Source organism: Poecilia formosa, unplaced genomic scaffold (assembly GCF_000485575.1).
Source record: "Poecilia formosa unplaced genomic scaffold, Poecilia_formosa-5.1.2 Scaffold185, whole genome shotgun sequence".
Classification (NCBI taxonomy): Eukaryota; Metazoa; Chordata; class Actinopteri; order Cyprinodontiformes; family Poeciliidae; genus Poecilia; species Poecilia formosa.
Window position 1 is genome coordinate 647,206 of NW_006800124.1, and position 18,528 is coordinate 665,733.

At 40.4% G+C, this 18,528-nt stretch overlaps 2 protein-coding genes across 3 annotated transcripts in view; both read right to left on the reverse strand.

Moving 5' to 3' along the window:
* The window catches only part of smc1b (structural maintenance of chromosomes 1B), a 16,590-nt gene extending 4,499 nt beyond the window's left edge, over positions 1–12,091 (reverse strand). Inside the window, exons 1-17 of one of the 2 annotated variants that reach the window (XM_007566009.2) lie at positions 11,752–12,091; positions 11,231–11,419; positions 10,575–10,687; positions 10,103–10,306; positions 9,157–9,395; positions 8,773–9,028; positions 6,000–6,140; positions 5,794–5,876; positions 5,469–5,673; positions 5,193–5,378; positions 4,254–4,439; positions 4,025–4,171; positions 3,795–3,932; positions 3,402–3,518; positions 2,287–2,393; positions 1,324–1,465; positions 606–751 (exon numbers count right to left, since the gene is read on the reverse strand). In XM_007566009.2, the coding sequence (XP_007566071.1) occupies positions 606–751; positions 1,324–1,465; positions 2,287–2,393; positions 3,402–3,518; positions 3,795–3,932; positions 4,025–4,171; positions 4,254–4,439; positions 5,193–5,378; positions 5,469–5,673; positions 5,794–5,876; positions 6,000–6,140; positions 8,773–9,028; positions 9,157–9,395; positions 10,103–10,306; positions 10,575–10,687; positions 11,231–11,419; positions 11,752–11,860 (2,708 nt within the window). In that variant the 5' untranslated portion in view covers positions 11,861–12,091. Of the gene's footprint in view, positions 1–605; positions 752–1,323; positions 1,466–2,286; positions 2,394–3,401; positions 3,519–3,794; positions 3,933–4,024; positions 4,172–4,253; positions 4,440–5,192; positions 5,379–5,465; positions 5,674–5,793; positions 5,877–5,999; positions 6,141–8,772; positions 9,029–9,156; positions 9,396–10,102; positions 10,307–10,574; positions 10,688–11,230; positions 11,420–11,751 lie in introns of both variants that reach the window. The other variant, XM_007566008.2, reaches the window with a different exon arrangement.
* Positions 12,092–12,856: 765 nt separating this feature from the next.
* Positions 12,857–18,090, reverse strand: cpa4 (carboxypeptidase A4). The gene is made up of 11 exons (XM_007566010.2): positions 17,981–18,090; positions 17,043–17,124; positions 16,380–16,514; positions 16,193–16,291; positions 15,030–15,131; positions 14,820–14,921; positions 14,603–14,713; positions 14,083–14,173; positions 13,719–13,918; positions 13,179–13,263; positions 12,857–13,092 (listed from the first exon to the last, which is right to left on the reverse strand). Exons 1-11 carry the CDS (start codon positions 18,073–18,075, stop codon positions 12,905–12,907), a joined length of 1,290 nt encoding a protein of 429 aa, XP_007566072.2. The 5' UTR covers positions 18,076–18,090; the 3' UTR covers positions 12,857–12,904.
* Positions 18,091–18,528: the final 438 nt, after the last annotated feature.

Genomic DNA, 18,528 nt, shown 5'->3' on the forward strand with positions numbered 1-18,528 from the left:
CAACAGGTAATAAAAAACACAAAGTGTGAAAGAAACTTTCTGGAAGTCAAATTTTCTCTACATATTTTGTAGCATTGTTTGTGGGTCCCAACAGAGAAGCTAATCCTATTTGGGAACCTCAAGATTAAACTGCTATGTATGAATTACAGTATTTTCTTTAAAGTTTGGAAAATTATTATTTACATTTTTTTTTACCATCTCTGTGTTAAAATAAACATAATTTATACACTTGTATATGAAACTTGTAGATTTTGAAGAAGCTATGAATTTAAAGGTTTGGAAGAAATCCCTTAAATATAGAATGAAACCTGGGAGTAAAATATCAGCAGCCAATCAGGAGGCCCAAAATATCCTATTATGATTTCATTCGCAAATTTTAGTGCAATTTTTATTCAATGTTTAACCACCTTTGGAAATTAAGAAGCCTTATATCCAAATTAATTTGAAGAGTCTCTTTAAAAGAGACTGGAAACTTCAGAACACCTGTGGATTATTTTAAAGCTTTAAAACAAAAAGACGACAGCAGCTGTACAAATCGGTCTGTGTTTCAGAGACGGATTGCTTTAAACGGGATGAGAAAGTGCCGGTACTGGAGGGATCTTTACTTGTTTGTCTCCTGAAGCTTTTGAGTTTTCTGGTTGAGCTCAGCTTTGACTGAGGCCACCTGGCTTTTTTTAAGGAGCAGCTCGTTCTTCATCTCCAGAAGCTTGTTCTGAACCTCCTCTACCGTCTCAAGGAGATTGTTCTCAACCTGCGGGAAAAATGGTGAAAGTTAGCTTAAAGAACAGGTAATAAACAACACAGCCTGTTATCATATATTGATAATAACCTCAAAGGGAGGAAACCGAAGTTTGGGCTACTTGTTGCGCATATTTCCATTACAAATGTGCGCAAAATTTGGTCAACATTCTGCTCATGTCAAAAAAAAACAAAAAAAAAACATATCAAAGTCACATGTGAATAAGTTTGTTCATGTGATAAATCATTTAAAAAATGCCACGCCATCATCATCCTACCACTTCCTGTCATTTTCTCCATCTTTTCCTCCGGTAGAAACATCAGATTATTGATCCTGTGACTCGTGTAATGCGAAAAATATTGTGTCCATTTTAGTTCTGCAAAATACACTAATTTCAATAAATCACCTCATCCTAGCGCAAAAACGTCTTATGGAAAAGGATTTTGCGAAATTGCCGGGTTTCCGTTGAGCGAATTCCAACTTCGTAATTCTAATTTGCACAATTTTAAGGTCAATGGAAAAGCAGCAACTATTTACTCCTATTTCTCTTTGTTGCTACACAAAAGGTAGGAAAGTGGCTCCACCTCTCTGCTTTCCACCGTGGCTTGCTCCTCCTTCCTGATGGTGTCTTCCATTTTGCTGAGTTTCTTCTTCTCCTGAGCCAGCTGCTCTGCTTCATATTCCAGCTGAGCGTTCAAGCGGGCCTGCTGACTTTCGAACTCCAGCCTTCGGGAAAAGATATGTGAATCTTGAACGACCTTCATTACAAAAGGGCTCTTCAGAGGGGTAAATTAGGGGCCACACTGAAATATTTAATGCAGTGAAAAAGTATATATTTTTTTTAAGATTTCAGATCATTTTAATCTTAAAGAGTCAATTCAAAGAGTTTTTAAATGATTTCACTTATAAAAGTATTTAAAGCAAAAGCTCCTTCAACATAATTGGTTATAGAGCCCTTCATTCAACAACTGCCAACTATTTTCATTTCAGTCACTTTGACTTTAAAGTGTAATTTTTTTCTGCTAAACTGTCTAAACAGGTCATTTAGGGTCCTATGTTTGAGTTTCTGTGTGCTTTTTAATATTTTTGTGTAAATGCTTCATCTCTACTCTTAAATTGACCTCTGACCTTGATGTGTTCTTTTAGCCTACTTCCTGTTAGAAAGGTCTTATCTAAATGACTTCTGGATCATATAGTTCCGACAGTAATCGGACCTGTGTTTGCTTGGTTAAAATCAATAAAAAGTGGGATAACGGGATATTTCATGACTAAATAATCGTTAGTGACGATTATTTCTTCATAATCGTCACTAACTTTGTCACATAAGACCAAGTTTGGCTGTATTTATACATTAAATTATTATTTTTAGACAGATTTTTATATCTACTCCAGCTCTTATTGCCAACTTTTAACATTAATTTGATGAAAAACAGGACAAACCTGTAAAGGGAGGAGGAGTTCTTCTGTCTTATTTCTTCATAATCCTACCAAATTAGCCAGGTTAAACTTCATACATACAACAATGTAAACACACACGTGTGTTTTACCGTTTCTTGTCGAGCTCCGCCTTCTGTTTTAAGTGTTCCTGCTCAAACTCTCTAATGGTTTCCACGCCGATCTTAGCACAGAAGTCTGCAAACACTGTGTCATCGATCTAAAAACACAACATCCACACAGTTAAACATGACATGATCCCAAGCACAATTACCTTCCCAACACCATCTATGAATAGAACAGAATAATAACAGAATAGTGCCAATCTCAAGAAGAATCGTTATGAGTGAAAAATTACAGGTTTTCCATATTCAAAATCTTAGAAGGTAAATGCAGCTTGGGAAGCCAGAACTTCTACTGGACATGTGATTGGCTGGCCTTTGCAAAATAACCAATCCAGGAGCTGCACTTATTTTCCCTGAGGATGATTGGCTGAACCCTCAAGAGAGGAGATAAGGAAGACTCCAGATGTTATATTCTAGTGCTAAGAGGGTTTCCACTCGGCGTACGATTCCACATTGGTCTATATTTGATGTGTAAACTATTAAAACTGGCAGTAAAACCTTCTAAAGGGAGTTTTAACAGTTTGTAAATGTGAATACCAGCGGTCCACTGTACACAAAACACAACTACAAATGAGGTAAAAAAATAAAATAAAAAAAATAAAAATAAAAACTTGACAGAAACTTAAAACAAAGTCCTGTCTAGTCCTTGTATTATTTTTCCAGTAGGGCTGAACTGATTAATTGTGATTAATCGATTGTTGAATTAATCCTCAACTTAGCAATTGATTAATCATTAGACTCAAAAATGGGCACTTGCTGAGAACACATTCAGAGCAATCATTGAGCAAAAACTGTCAAAAAAATATAAACGGTTCTGGCCAAAAATCCTTAAGTGGAGTTTTATTTACTAAAGTAATGCTATGTTGTTGCATATTAGGCAATAAAATTTTCTCATTTAAAAAAGGAATCAAGTTATTTGAATATTTTAATGTTTTTCTAATACAGCATAAAATAAGTTTTAGTGGTTAAATAAAAAGAAATCTATAGAATGTGCCATTTTGTATATAATTAATCGTTAGTTGCACACTTACAACCCAGGACTTCCAGAGTTAAGCAACCTAAAATGTTCTTTTCTAAATGTAAACGTGTTGGAGAGGCTGCACCTGATCGATCTGTTCTCTGATCCTCTTCATCTCTGCATCTTTCGCTTCGAGATCCTCCTGCTGCATCTCGATCTGACACTCAAGGTTTGATAGTTCGCTCTCTAGACGGGAGATCTCCTGAAACCCGTCAGAGGCACAAAACTGACATCAACACGTTTGATCTGAAGAGGAGAATCAGTGGCTGTGTAATGTGAGATGCAGCACACTTGCAAATAGGAGCAGCAAAGACGTACAGCTTAATTTTAAAATCAATTTTTGAGCATTTTGAATTGATTCAGAATGATCCGGACTAGGAATTGTGATTCTCTATAGAATCTGTTTTTTTCTGCACCAGCAGATGTGTGTCCAGCAGTCAGATAAGAGAGAGACCTCACAGCAGCTCTGTGCTCCTACCGCTTGGCATTTGGGGATGGTTTTGCTCCGGAGGATTTCCAGATCCGTCCGGGTGTATTTCATACGGGTCTGGGCTCCCTGAGACTCAGCCAAGATCTGATTTAAATTAGCCTCCTTCCTTTTCAGTCTCGACAAGTCCTGAAGAAGAAGTCAGATTCACTCTGAAGAGCAGGAGCAAAAGGAACCAAACGAGTTGAAAGCATTTCATGCAATTTATTTAGTTGACTAACGCGCATCTCATTCATCAGCTGGTCCCTGTGTTCCTTCAGACGCCGCACATCCTTCTCCTCCCAGCAGCGAGCTTTGGTCCGCAGGTCACTGGAGCCTCCGGAGATAACGCCGGACGTTTTGAATAGCGTCCCATCCAGGGTGACCGTCTGCAGCCCATACCGGCGATTAGCACATATTCGTAAGGAACAGCAGCGACGCAACATAAAACGAGCTCCGCGTCGGGCTTACTCTGACTCGGTCGGGTCTGTCGAAGGCCACGCTGCGGGCCTCTCTCATGGTCTCGCACACCAAGGCGTTGCCGCAGACATACTGCACCACTTTCCCCAGCTGAGCGCTGCCGGTGTTCACCTGCACCACGTCCACCACCATCTTGACACCTGGAATCTCCCTCAGGCGCTCGTTCAGAGGATTCACCTGAACACCAGGGGGAGCGAGGGTCAGAGTTCATCTGCTTTTCCCACAGTCAAATTCAAACACATTTTCTCAGAGTCAAAAACAACAGAAAGGAACTGAAAGTTTAGTCTGATTGACTGTCCTTTTGACTGGCATCCGTCCTTTTATTAGGTGTATGATGATATCTGGTTTTCTAAATTTAGGCTTTAATCAAACGTTATACATCACTTTATTACAAAACTGTGCAGTCTAGATATCAATATCAAGGATCTGTAATCCTAGAAATGTTCTTCAGGTGATAGAAGACTGGCTTTGTAATTGTCTTTATGTGACTAAAGGTTCAGTTCTGAGTCCATCGCTTTGATAACTCAACGGTGCACCAAAATCTTACCAAATATTTTTGTCTATTTTTTAGTGTAAATATCTTGATGTACCTGATATAAGACAAAACTAACTCTGAAGTAACCTTTCAGCACAATATAGGAGCTTGTTTTATGTCAATAATTCCTTAATAGTGATAAAAATACTAATTATAATCTGCCGCTGGAACTAAAACTGCACTTGTTTTTTGCACTTGTCTTGTTGCTTTGCCAGATTATTGGCAGAAATCGAGGACTTTCCAAACCTTGAAAAACGCCTAATAGAAACTGAAGTATTTTCAGGAATTTCAAGCAGCCATACAAACAGCAACTTCTGTCACTTCGGTCAGCGCCAGAGGTGTGAGTTTCTGGACTTCTGCTGTCGACCTGTTTGTAGGGAAACGATGTGACGTACAAGCAGGTAGTCAATGGGCAGGAAGGTCTCGGGCTCGGCCCGCTGCTCCTTGAGGAAGGCGATGCATTCACGGGCGACTTTCTCAGACGACACCACGATAGAGTTCATGTATCTGCCGAACACCTTGGTCACGGCCAGCTGGTACTTCTTGTGGACCGGGCTGCACAGGTCGGACAGGCGCCCAAACTGAAACGGCACAAAGCGGTCAAATAGTTTGCGACGAACCGGACCACCGCGGGGTTTGTTTTACTGCTGTCGGGGTTTTGGTCTTACGACCGTCTGAGGGTAGAGTCTGCGGAGTTTCTCCAGCAGCTCCCGGCGCTGCTGTTGCCTCCTGGTCTCGTGGCTGTCCAGTCGAGCGCTCCTCAGCTCCTCCATCACCTGGTCCAGCTCCTGCTTCAGCTCCTCACCACGCTGGGTCACATGCTGAAGCTCTGCAGTCAGGCTCTGCTGCTGCTCATCAAGATCTTCAAGCGACTTCCTGGGTCAAAATGTTAACTTTGTTGCACTTTCTTTCCAGGTTACATTAAATTAAACTTTCCCAGAATAAGAAAAAATGTGATTGAAATTCTGTGTTAAAGACCAAATATAGTTGACCTACTTGCATTTCTGGGTGTACTCCTCTAGTTTCTCTGCTCTACTCATGAATTCTTCCAGGTGAGTTTGGTTGTTTCTGATGGCAACCTGCAAAATATGTTTCAGTTGAAGCACAGAGGATTTAACGGACATATTTCCCAGAGACTTATGGCCATCCAGCTATCGTCAAAACATCATGGAGCTCGTACGACGAGGAAAGACAAAACGCACCTCTATCTCCTTCTTTCTGCGCTGGTCAAAAACCACCTTTTCACCGTCTGCTTTCACTTCCCAGTGCAGCTTGTCGGCCTGCTGGCAGAGGACAGCGCTCTGCTTCTGGGCCAGCTCCTTCAGCTCCTTGTACTGATGCAGCTGGAACACAGAACATGGTGGTTTTAGACTTCATTATTATCACTGATCTTCCCCCTACACGGTGTCAGATTGTTGTGAATAGGGGTGTAGTGATACAATAATTTCACGATACGATACGATATTCTGGTCGCAATACAATATGTATCACGATATTTGTTGAGCGATAAAATTCGCTACGATTCAGTGCATTTTTACGATTTTCTGAAAGATTTTAGAAGGACAGAGTGATTTTAGTGACATTTTGTGTTCCATAGACTTGAATTTAGTTAACTGAAAACTGATTAAAAGCACCAACTACACAATACCTGACTCTGATTGGACAGTCTAACAGTCTGCAGCTGGACAAAATGAATCAAAGACGCAGTGAGAGAATTAGTTTCTGTCATTTAATTCGTGTGGATTTGACATAAAACTCAAAAGTTTAAACGGTAATCCAGGAGCAGAGTGGGGAGATTATCAGCCTCTGTAGACTCTCAATATGCAAATGATTGCACTTATGTTTTTTCTTTTGGACACTGTGCCTGCATTTTGGAGCAAAAATGCAGCCACAAATGCAGTCTTTTGGACTATGGGGAAAAAGGCTTTTCTACCTTGGCTCCCGGAGTTAGCCGCGGCTGTAAGCTGCTTTCGCCTAACTGATAAAGTAGTGGCTCCGCCTCACCCCATAGTGATCGACTCCCTGCAGCTAAGCAGCGCCGCTACTCCCCTGCTTGGATCTCTGAGTAGCTGCCTCTCAGACTACCAGCATCTCATAGTACTCTCAGTCTCTGATACATTTTGTCTGTTGCTAATAAGAATGATCGATCAGCCATTGTTATCATGGAAATCCTCACTGCACCGCGGATTCCGGCTGGGGTTTTTTCCTCTTCGTCTTCCTGCTCAAAACACAGCGCCGCTGCCACCCCGCGCCAGAAGGTAACAAACCACGTTCATTCTTCAGGTAATCCTTTATATACAGAACAGAAACCGCTAAGCTAAAAACTAATTACGAAGTGAATGCTACCAGTCAAAATTTGCATTAATTTCACGATTTCACTGCCTTTGCAGCTGCTCCGTTCGCGCCGCTACTTCTTTCCGCTTCTCTTTCACGGTTACTTGCGAAACTTTACTTCGTTCCTCAGCAACAAAATACAGCCCATTGTTATTTATAGAAGATTTAACATTTCCAAAAACACAGGAATCTAATGTTTCGTTTCGTTTTGTACGTTTGGAAGCTCATTCCCTCTCACATAATCGGAAAAGCCGGGGAATGGCAGAGCTTTTGACATTTCTCTGACATTCGGAAAAATATGGTTTACTAATTTTAGCATAACTCCGGTTATACTTGGCCTATTAACACAATTTAAAAACTGGTGTGTAGTTTATAATGTGCACTTTAAGCTCGAGTTGAAAGTTAGACTGAGGGAGGCGGAGTCTCGCTGCTACCGTAACAAACTAGACGTTAAAAAGAGCTGTCAGGCTATGGACACCTATGGTTTAACGGATTGATACTCGCGGATGAAAAATCGATACTTTCCGAGGGCGGAAAATATCGATATATATCACCAAATCAATTTATTTATACAGCCCTAGTTGTGAAACCCTCAGTGGTAACACCTTCAGGCCTGCTGTAGCTACATGAGTGAATTGCCCGGTAACTAACCTGTCTGTCTCTTCCCTTCTGCCCAGGTGCCTCTCCTGTCCCCGATCCTGACCTCCACTGGATTTGTACCTCCTGGCTTTGGCCCCATGTCTGTCTGACACTGAGATCAGGAACCGCCTGACCCCAATTTGGATTCCCTGGTTCTGATCCTGGCCTGTCTGACTGAGAATAAGCTGATTCCCTAATAAACACCTATTTTGTATTCATTGTTCAGAAGTTGAAAAATGTTAAACTTGTGTTGTTCCGTGTGTTGGATTTCACTCCAAGTGGCTTTATTATCGTTTGTTCCTCCTCAATGATAGATGTCAAAAAACTAGTGAGCAAGAGTATGCTAGCAGCTAGTTAGCAACTGTGACATCATCACCTGTCTTGAGTCAGACTGAAATGAAGAAAAGATGCACACACCTTTTCAAACTTTTGCCTCACAAAAAAGATTTTAGATACATGAATTAAATATTTTTTAAAGATCTTGATGTCTGAAAACATTTTAGATTTAAACAATGAACTGGATAAGAACTGAGATGTATGCAAGCTTTGCTATGTTGTGGAAACACAACGGGTTGCCGAAGCCTTTTAACGAAACACAAACGCAGTCTGTGCCTCTCCCAAGGCAAACGCAGCTGGAGAAGGCATTTGAAACTCAAAATTCTCTGCAAGTCCAGAAACTAACGGAAGCTGATGCCACATTCATCTGCAAGGACATGAAGCTACACGAAGTGGTTGAGAATGACGCTTTGAACTGCTTTATGAATGCAAGAATAGGGCTTAAGATTCTATAAAAAAAAAGGTTGAAGTATGTTCTTGTAAATTAATGTAGTTATTCTTGAATTATTTACGCTGAAGTTATACAGTAAACACATTTTCTTCATACATGTGTCTCAAGTTTCAAACCTTTCTTTTTTTTAAATTCTTTTTTACTATTTGAAACTTGAAAATGGATACTTCCAGCATGATTTTATGAGCGGTGTTTGCACATGGCTGCACGGTTACCTGATCTACATCCAGACTGATGTCTTTGCCCCTCGCCACTCCTTCCTGGGTCTGCTTCTCGTATCTCCTCCAGGCCCTCTGGAGCTCGACCACTTCCTGCTGATCCTCCTCCAGCTGCTGCTGCTTGGCAGCCATCGCCCGTCTCTTCTTCTTCACGGCATCGCCGATCTCTTCGGCCTTCTTCACGTGATGGGATGTGTTCACCTTGGCTTTGATGTACTGCGACCTGGACTGAGTCAGGACTTGCTCCTGACCGCTTTGCCACGAGGAAACAGCAGAGAAGATTAATGGTACGCAAAGATGAAACATGATTTTACTTAAAACTATTAAAATAAATAAATAAATAAATAAAAAAAGCTTTTAATGCTGTCAGGACAAACACACCGGATCTCCTTGTCCATGTGCTGCACCTCTCTAGTGAGGCGTCCATGTTCTTTTTTGTGGGCTTTGACGCTCTGCTCCGCAGCACCTAACTCCCGGTTCATTTCCGCTGCAATCTCCTTCCTCCCCCTCAGCGTGTCACTGATGGCGTCGATGCCCTTCTCGTTGTGATAAAGCTCAAAAAGACTCAGCTGCAGACGCTTCTGGTTCAGGTCATCCACCAACTCCTGGTATTTCTGGGCCTGAAATATGGGATGAGCCGGTTAAGAGTCTGACCAGACCAAAGATGAACAATTTTTGGTGAAGAATTTGGGTGACATTTTTCAAAAAAGCAACAACTTACCAGGTCACAAGATATACATTTAGATTAAGAACAAAATTAATTAATATTTCAGGCCCCCCTTTTTTTCTACTTTTACACTATAAAAATATAGCTTCAGCTAGAAAAATAAATCAGGTTTTATTTCTGGTTTCACCAACTCTAATTTCAGTTTTTACAACTTTTTTTTTAAAGATTTTACGTATGGAATTCAAGATGTGTGTCTCCACAGAAACGTATGAACTTCGTCCAGCCAACAGCTGATAAATTTGCCAGTTAACACAAAACAAGCTAGTGAATTAGCTAGCAAGGGAATATTAGCACCTGGTTAGCGGTAGCCTCAACCATCAAAGAACACAATGAAGATTTCTGTTCAAACTTTTGCCTGACAGAAAAGTCCCACAAAATTGAAGACCTGTGATTAGCATGTTAACGGCTAACCTACTTTATTTAATTAATTTCAATCATTTCAAGGCTCTAATTTAGACAAATTAATTTAAGATGTTTTAATGACACCCTGTAAATAAATGTAGCACAACTACACCAACTTATTTTGCTTTCAGGTTATTAGCTTGCAGGTGAAATACTAATTTTACTAAAAGCTCTAAATGCATTACTAATTTTATTCACCTCGACTTTTTCCAGGGACACCTGTTTCCGTTCCACAGTGGCCGATTTTTTCTTGTTGAAGTGAAACTGTGTGTCCTCCTTGGCCTTCATCAGAGCTTCTTTCTTCGTCTTGTATTCTGCAGCGTACTGCTTGGACTGACAGATGCACTCCAACATCTTAGTCCTCTCCTTTGGGTCTTTCAAAGCTATGGCCTCCACCGCCCCCTTCAGAGAAACATGGTGAATTACATCTTTACTTTCTCCACCGTTTTCCATTTTGTGCCACTTTTTGTCCCGTTTCTCTTAATTTAGCCTTTTACAAATTCAGCTTTCAGCTGTTATCATTCGTAAAGATGTATGTAAAGATTAGACCATTAAAATATCACTATCCTGAATTAGGGCAGGGATGACAATTAAATTTTTGGGAAAAAAAAATAAAATTAAATAAAATAAATAAATCTAATTACAATGCTACAACATCTTAACATCTTACCTGGAACACCACACAGTTCTGAGCTTTGGTCACGATGCCAATCTTTTCAAGCTCCTCGATGTATTTAGCATGCGAAACATGAGATGCATTAATATGATATGCAGAAGAGTCCCCTGGAAATATGAAAAAACAAAGTGAAGAATAATTTATGGCACTCTTGTCTATCCATAGCGATGAAGGGGGCAGGAGATGTGCAATCTCAGAAGTGTACAAAACTTAACTGTTTATCAAAGGCAATATGGGTTTAATCAAAACCATTCAGGACTTATCAAAAATCTATAAAACGGTGCTCATCAGTTAGTCAAATGTAGATGTGTTATTTTTAAAATGTGCTTTTTATCAAAATAAAATTTGACCATACAATCCTTGGGAATTGTATTTTGTTTCTATTCATTCAATTGGGCATTATATTACACTTTAACTTTCTCTTTTTTTGGTCATCGAAAAGAAAATAGTTTTACCTGCTGTTCTTCGTGGGTTAATTTATACTGTGCATTATTTATGATGGAGAAGAACTGGAAGTGTCTCTTACACCTATTCTATTCTTTATAAAATGACTGTTCTCTTTTGGGCACTTCTTGCGTGTTTTAGTTCTCTCTAGTCCCTCGAGGACCGACTCTGGGCACCACTGGCCTAAATCGACTTACTGCACTAACCTGTTATTGTACGAGAAAAAATCGTCTCTCTCTCGTCGTCATTCAAGAAGCGCAGCGCCACACGCGCGGTGTCGGACACAGGTTTACCGATGTGGGCTCCGTGGACCAGGTCCCGCAGGTGCTTCACCCGGAGAGAGGCGACCCTCTCGCCTATGGCGAAGCTCAGGGCGTCCATCACATTGGACTTACCTTTAAGCGATTTTACATACATTAAACAATTACAATATCTCAATAACATAACAGTGCACAGCCAAAATGACCACCGAGTAACATTAGAAAAGAAAAGAATGGTCGTTAACAAGTTCCGCTAGCATATTTATTTCCTTTCTAAATTATATTCTGAGCTCTTTTAACTCCAAGGCTCCAATTTGACTATATGTTATCTTCATACTTAGTGCATTAACATCCCTTTTTATCATAATAAACTGAGCAGCCCAACATCAGTTTAACAAGCTAGTTGACGCAGTTTGTACATTGCTAGCTAACAAGAAGGTTAGCACAGTATTCAAAGGTTCACTTACCGGAGCCATTTGTGCCTATAATACAATTAAATCGCATAAAAGGTCCAATGACTTGCTTCCCACGCCACGACTTGAAGTTTTCAATATCAATTTGTTTGAGATAACCCATGTTGGTCCACGGTGGATCCAGCAGCTAAATTATCTGCGCAACAACCTTCTGAACAAGACGGAGTGTCAGAGGCGGGAAAACAAACATACCTTTAAAAAAAAAACTGTAATTACAAAAGCTGTTAGGCTTCTAAAGTTATGGAAAGCTTCTATGCAGTATGCACTCCTCTTGCATTAATACCGCAAAAAACCTATTTATTATTATTTTTAAATCTGTTTTTGTCACTAAAAGACATGTCTCTATATAATTCACAGCTTAAAGGCAAAATTAATCAGGTGAGGTCTAACAGTAATCTTACAAGAGAATAGCATTCATGGAAAGAGTATATTTCTCAATCTGTTTAGATTTGAAGAAAACATGCCATACTCTTTCCTTTGGTTTGTTATTTCGCTTATATTTCCTCCTAACTCATATAAAGCGCTTTGAATTGCCTTGTTGCTGAAAATGTGCTATATAAATTAAATAAAATTACATTACCTTACCATGTCTGAAATAATTCAGTTGCTGAAGATTGTTACTCTGTAATTAAAGCATATTGACTCTCCTTAGCTTTTCATAATCGCTGATCCTCTTTTTTCTCACATTGCCACTTATATCTTTCTACCTTCATTTTTTGTTTCTTTCTTAGCAATGAATTTCATTGCCTTCATGTCTGACCCATAACCTTGTCACTTGGTCCCATATAGTGAACATCAACAAATGTTTGAAGAAAGAAAAAAAAATGAAGATGTGAAGAAGACACATTTAGAGGACTTTTATTTCTTATCAATGCCGTCATGAACTTTCATCCAGTTTACTTCAGACTTGGCAGATATGTTTATGGGGACCAAAGGGAGTGTAGTTCAAAGTTTTAAGTACTTCTGTGTTCATGGTAATTCAAATAAAACTGAAGGCTTTGACCCAAAGCCCTAAACCTTGACTTGCGTCCATCCTACTGGTGCCATAAGCCCGATAACAAATGTGTTAAATACAACCTTAAAACACAAAGGCACAACATACACTGAGACAAAAAGTAGCTTTATTGGTCCCAGAATCAATAGCCCACTAATATGGGTGGTCACGAACATACTCCATGATGTGCTTCAGGGCTAACCAAGTCTCTGAGGCAGTTGGGATAATCTGATTGGCAGGAAGGATGAAACCATACCAACCGGTGTCCCTCAGCTCAAAGGCAAAAGAGTATTTGATGCCCACATCGTAGGACCAGTCAATGCTCCCACCGCTGGCTTGATCTGAAAAGAGAAGAAGAAGATGGCAAACATGATCATACATTAGTAGTAGGGTTTGAAATGTTGCGCTGAGGGAAAGTGTTACTTACAGATGATGTTGCAGATGTTTCCAACCTTGTATGTGGTGCCGTAGAGGGACGTGAGCTTCTGCACTGCAGCACGGCCAACATAGTCCTGTGCCCAAAAGTACAATTGTGTAAAGTGTTGGCCAGAAACAATGCAGGTCTTATAAAACATAGTATGATTTTAACAGCTGAAAAAATTTAAATAAGGCTAGGTATGATGGAGTAGGATCTGTAGTGTACCGCTCTATAGTAGATTTTGTTTTATCTACATATTCACAAGAAAACCTAACAATATCTGTGCTACTACGGTGAAGTTAAGGTGGTTGTTAAGTGGAGTAAACTTTTAGCTTTTGCAACAGCCGATGAGACATTCCTGTGCTTTTCCAGGTCTTGTAGTAAATTAAACTGAAAGACTCAAGATCAGCTGGCATGTGAACAGATACAGCTAGCAACCTCAAACATTTGTTTGACTACCTTAAAAGGAATATTTTCAACATAAAGGTAAGTTCAAGGTTTATCTTCAGTGTTCCCTCTCCTGGATTACTCTAGAGCCTAATTTAATACCAGCTCAGCCTGATCAGCAGCGCTCTTGCAGGTGTAGCCATAGGGGTACATGAGGAGCTGGGAGTAGGCGTGGACGGAGATGAAGGACTTGAAGTTGCCATGGCTCTGGACCAGGTTCACAATGTTCTTCACCTCGATCTCAGAGTGAGCAAAGGGGCCGCTATAGGCATCAGAGCAGGGAGAGGAACTGGAACCGGGACCTGGACACAAAAGTTTAGTCTCTTGGCTATAATCTTACATATTTACATGCTAACCTTCATTAATATGTATTGTCCCGTTTTTTAAATAACTGATCTGGACTGAAAACATATCCTGGTTATGCTAAACAAATTCAAGGATGTTGCTGTAACTGAAAATCACTGACCACCAAATCCTGCATCCCAGTTCCTGTTGGGATCGACTCCGACACACAAAGAGCCTGAGTTTGGAGAACGCGTCTTACGCCACATCCGGTCCTGTAAATCACACAGCACCAGTCAGTGTGTTTCCTATAGAGTATTTTATTAAGCTCTTTATAGGGGCAGTATTATGCCCAAGCATATATTGCCATTTTATAGCACAATCAAGTAACTATGTTTCCTCCAATTGTTATAAAAATGTTGTATATATCAAATATGACTTAAAAAGAAATTTGGCTTTGTAATTTAATGCCTTGAAATTCGGTCTCTGTCTCTTTAAGAAACTCCTGCTCTTTATGAAACTCCACCTCCAGGTAGTCATCGCCTTAAGGCTCCTCTAAGCCTCCTCTAAAAAGTCAATTTTACATAATAGTGCCCCTTTTATTTAAAAAATGGAGAAATGGGAGAGGTACGACTATAGCTGTGGGAACACTCAATCTAAATTCTAACAGGAAACGGTAATTTGAAGCAGTGGTGGTTTCTTACATTGGTGTGGGAGAAAACATAACCATCAGGGTTGGCCACAATAAGCATGTAAATGTCCATGGTGTTCAGAACGGAGGTCAGAGAGGCATCGGTGCCATAATCAGTGGCGATCTGGGTGAGAGCACAATGTACTCATCTGACACAATTATTCATAAACACACCAAATAGATCAGGCGAGACTTATAGAGACCCACGTATCGTCAATGGCGTTTTGTACCTTGTTGGCCGTCCACACTCCAGTGGCCTGAGAAACCCACTCCCTGGAGTGAATACCCAAGTCCATCCAGATAGCAGGGCGATTGGTGCCTCCAGTGCTGAACTAAATACAAAGTTAGCAAACATATTGATTTAAAGGAAGTTATAGTACAGGGTGTCTACGCAAGCTAATTGTGTTGTCTAATGAAAGCAAAGCCAACAGTTTCCCTACCTTGAGGACGTACATGGGTCTGTTCTCATAAGATCTGCCAATTTCCAGCTTAGTCACCAGGTTTGGGTGCTGAGCCACCAGCGTGTCCATCCAGCTGTAGATCTGTATGGAGATGGATCAAAACCTGAGACCAACAAAAACATGTAGCCTGTTTGATAGCACACAAAGACAGGTAAGGCAATCTTTACAATTAGGAATAAAATGGCAACAAAGGGGACGAAAATAAATAGTAAATATTTGTTTTTTTGTTTGCAGTGTGAAGGCAAATTTTCCTTACACCAATGATCTCAAACTCCAGTCCTCAATGGCCGGTATCCTGCAACTTTGAGATGTCTCTTTGCTTTGGCACACTTGATTACAATTTTAGCCCGTTAGCAGAGCTCTGTAGAGCTTGACTGTGCTAGTGAAGCAGCTTCACTATTTAATCCACATGTGTCGGACAAGTGACACATTTGAAAGTTGCAGGACAGCGGCCCTTGAAGACTGGTATTTGAGAACGCTGACCTGAAGTGATAGACAAGACAAGAAGAACATTTATCAAAGGAGGAGAGAGGCCCATGGTAACGCAGAAAGAGCTAGCTCAGATGGGAGAATCTGTTGACTGGACAGTGATAAGTTCACTCAACAAATCTGACCGTTTTGGAATGTTTGTAAGAAGAAAGCCATTGTGAAACAACGCCACACAAATTCCAGGTTGTAGTTTTTCTCAAGCCATGTAAGGAACACAGTAAAGAGGCGCTCTGGTCACACGAGACTAAACTTTAACCTACATGCAAAATGCGGTGTGTGGCTAACACTGCCCGACACTGAATACACAACCCGAACAGTAAAACATGATAGTGGTCACATTGGTTTTTGCTTCTTTTTTTAAAGGGAGACAAAAGAGTTATATTCACAACAAAATGTGGAAAGAAGTACGGCACAAAACTGACTGTTATTACATTGTAGCAAGAGATGTCAAATCACCAGCACAGTTTCCATGGTCACAGTCAGAGACATCTCTGTAGACGAAACCTTTCAGCAACAGCTCCAGCTGTAAAACTTTTCCATTCCATCACATTGTGGAGACATGAAAGTCATCGGTTGCAGTTCACAATCGTGAATTTGGAGTTTATTTCAGCCAGAATAAATAAATAAACGATTTGCCGATGTATGAGTCGTACCGTCTCCAGAGGATGATAGGCTGCAAAGTTGAAGTTCCTGGTGTTACGCTCCCTGATAAGGTTCTCCCTCATCTCAGCTTTTTCCTGATCGAGCAGCTCCTGAATGTTCAGGGAAGACAATGCTAAGCTCACACGTGACTTCATGTCACCTTCTGAGTCAACCAGTAAACCTCTGAGGACTACCAACCTGGACGTCGTCAATCATGACAGTGAAAGGGATGCTGTGGGCGTGCAGGTACTCCTTCACGGCACCAAGGTGGCTGCGGGGCACTCGGACGTCAACGGGAAGCTCCGTGGACACCGGGTGGCGCCAGAAGTCCAGCTGGAATCAGAGAGTCAGCGGAAGGAGATGATTGACACCTGTAGTTTGAGCACAGCAGCTTAGGTTGATTTACAGATCTACTGTTTTTTCAAGTGTGGTTAGGAGAGAGTGCTTCATGGAGCTAAATTAGGGCTGTAAAGTTTGTTCAAAAGAAAAAGAAATTTGAAACTGAAAAAAAAAAGAATATGAACTGAAAAAAATATTTAAAACTACATTTGAGATTCAAGGGTTTTCTTTTTTCAGTCTGATTTTTTATGTTCTTTTGAACAAACTTTATTGCCCTAGACAAATACCACATGAGCCATTCTGAAAATCCTCATACTCTCATGCACAAGTAAGAGATAATTACTTAATTAAGCTAAAAGAAAGTGTAAAGAAAAATAAAAATAAAAGACAGAAAAACTTATCTGTGATTTAATGCAATAAAGGTGAAGCATAAAACAGTCCAACATGCAGCTAAGAGAGGCTATGTATGGATGACTGTGTGGGACTGTGTGAAATGTGTGTGTAGTGTGTGTGTTTACATACATTCCATTTTTCCTCAGACTCCAGAATCTGCAGCAGCTTGATCTGTTCCTCCGACTGGGCATCGATTCTGATGACCTGGTCACTGAAACACATCTGATCCAGTCAATTTCATGTCTTCTTAAATGGTTGCCTCATGGTAAATCAACAGTAGGTTAGCAGGTTGACTCTATTGATCACCAATAAATAATTGTTCAACACATCACTGTAGATATGCTGCTATACATTTAGACTAGCAGAGGACAAACTGAACACCTTTTCCTCACTTTTTTCTTCCACTGCTCTGAAATCCAGAAGGACGACCTACCTCAAGTGCCCTCCACTCAGCTCCTTCAGACTAGCCAGCAGCAATTAGCAAACACCCGGCTCCACTGCGTAGCTGCTGAACTCATTATACCAGCTACTTCTCAGTGCAGTACAGTAATACAGGTAAAAATGTTGTTAAAGGGCTAATAGAGGAGCCATGTTGTGACGACTTCCTGAAGGTGGAGTTTCAAAAAGAGCAGGAGCTTCTTAGAGACAGGCGTTTCAAGGTGTTAAATTACAAAGTCAAATTTTCTTGTAAGCTGATACATATAGCCTTTATTTTTTTTTTTAACAACTGAAGTTATCATAGTTATTTGATTGTGCTATAAAGTGATTCTATGTGGCTGGAAAATATTTAATACTGGGTCCTTGAAACAGTCTTTAGGAACATGTGCCAAATTTAAGGCCCAGGGACCAAATCCATGCTGTGGCTTTTCATGTGGCCATCTAGACTCCAGACACCAGTGTGAAAAGATGCTCGATATCATTTAATTTTAAGAACTACTTACAGAATGCTGATTCAGCTATTTATTAATATTTTAACAGTTTGTTAATGAGCTTAATTAATACATTCTGTTCATGCCAAAATTAAAGCTAAAACAAACGCCACTGCTAGTTTTAAACGTCAAACTCACCCAGTGAAGAGCCGCTCAGATCTGGCGACAGACACAAGCACCAGCAGAAACCAAAAACCTCTCATCCTGTCTGGATAGTTCAGACTGTGAGGCATCGGCTCATCTAAGCTCTATTTACCACAGTGGTTCAGGTGGTCTGTTCCCACTTCCCACCCCCCAGAAACTGGCACACCTGTCAGTCCCACTTATCTGCTTCCTGGAAAACAGGAAAAAGAACATGCTGATGAAGCATGGGGGTTATCTGTTCACTGCCCAGCTGCAGATAGAGCCAAGTTACCCAAAGTTATTTGCTAGGTTTGAAGGTTTCTTTATTTTTTTACTCTGCTCAAAGAAACAAGCAATTCAAAAGCCACAAAGAAATCAGGAATAAATCTGGCATTAATATGGAAGAGAACATATCATCTTATATGTAAGGAGCATCACAGCTGAGTGTCAACAGAATATATTGGAAAGAAAACTAGAGTTTTGACAGCGAGCATTTCAAATTTTAATAGCAAAGATGTGAAATTTTGCACTCAGATTCAATATGATTTAGACTTTTAGCAATT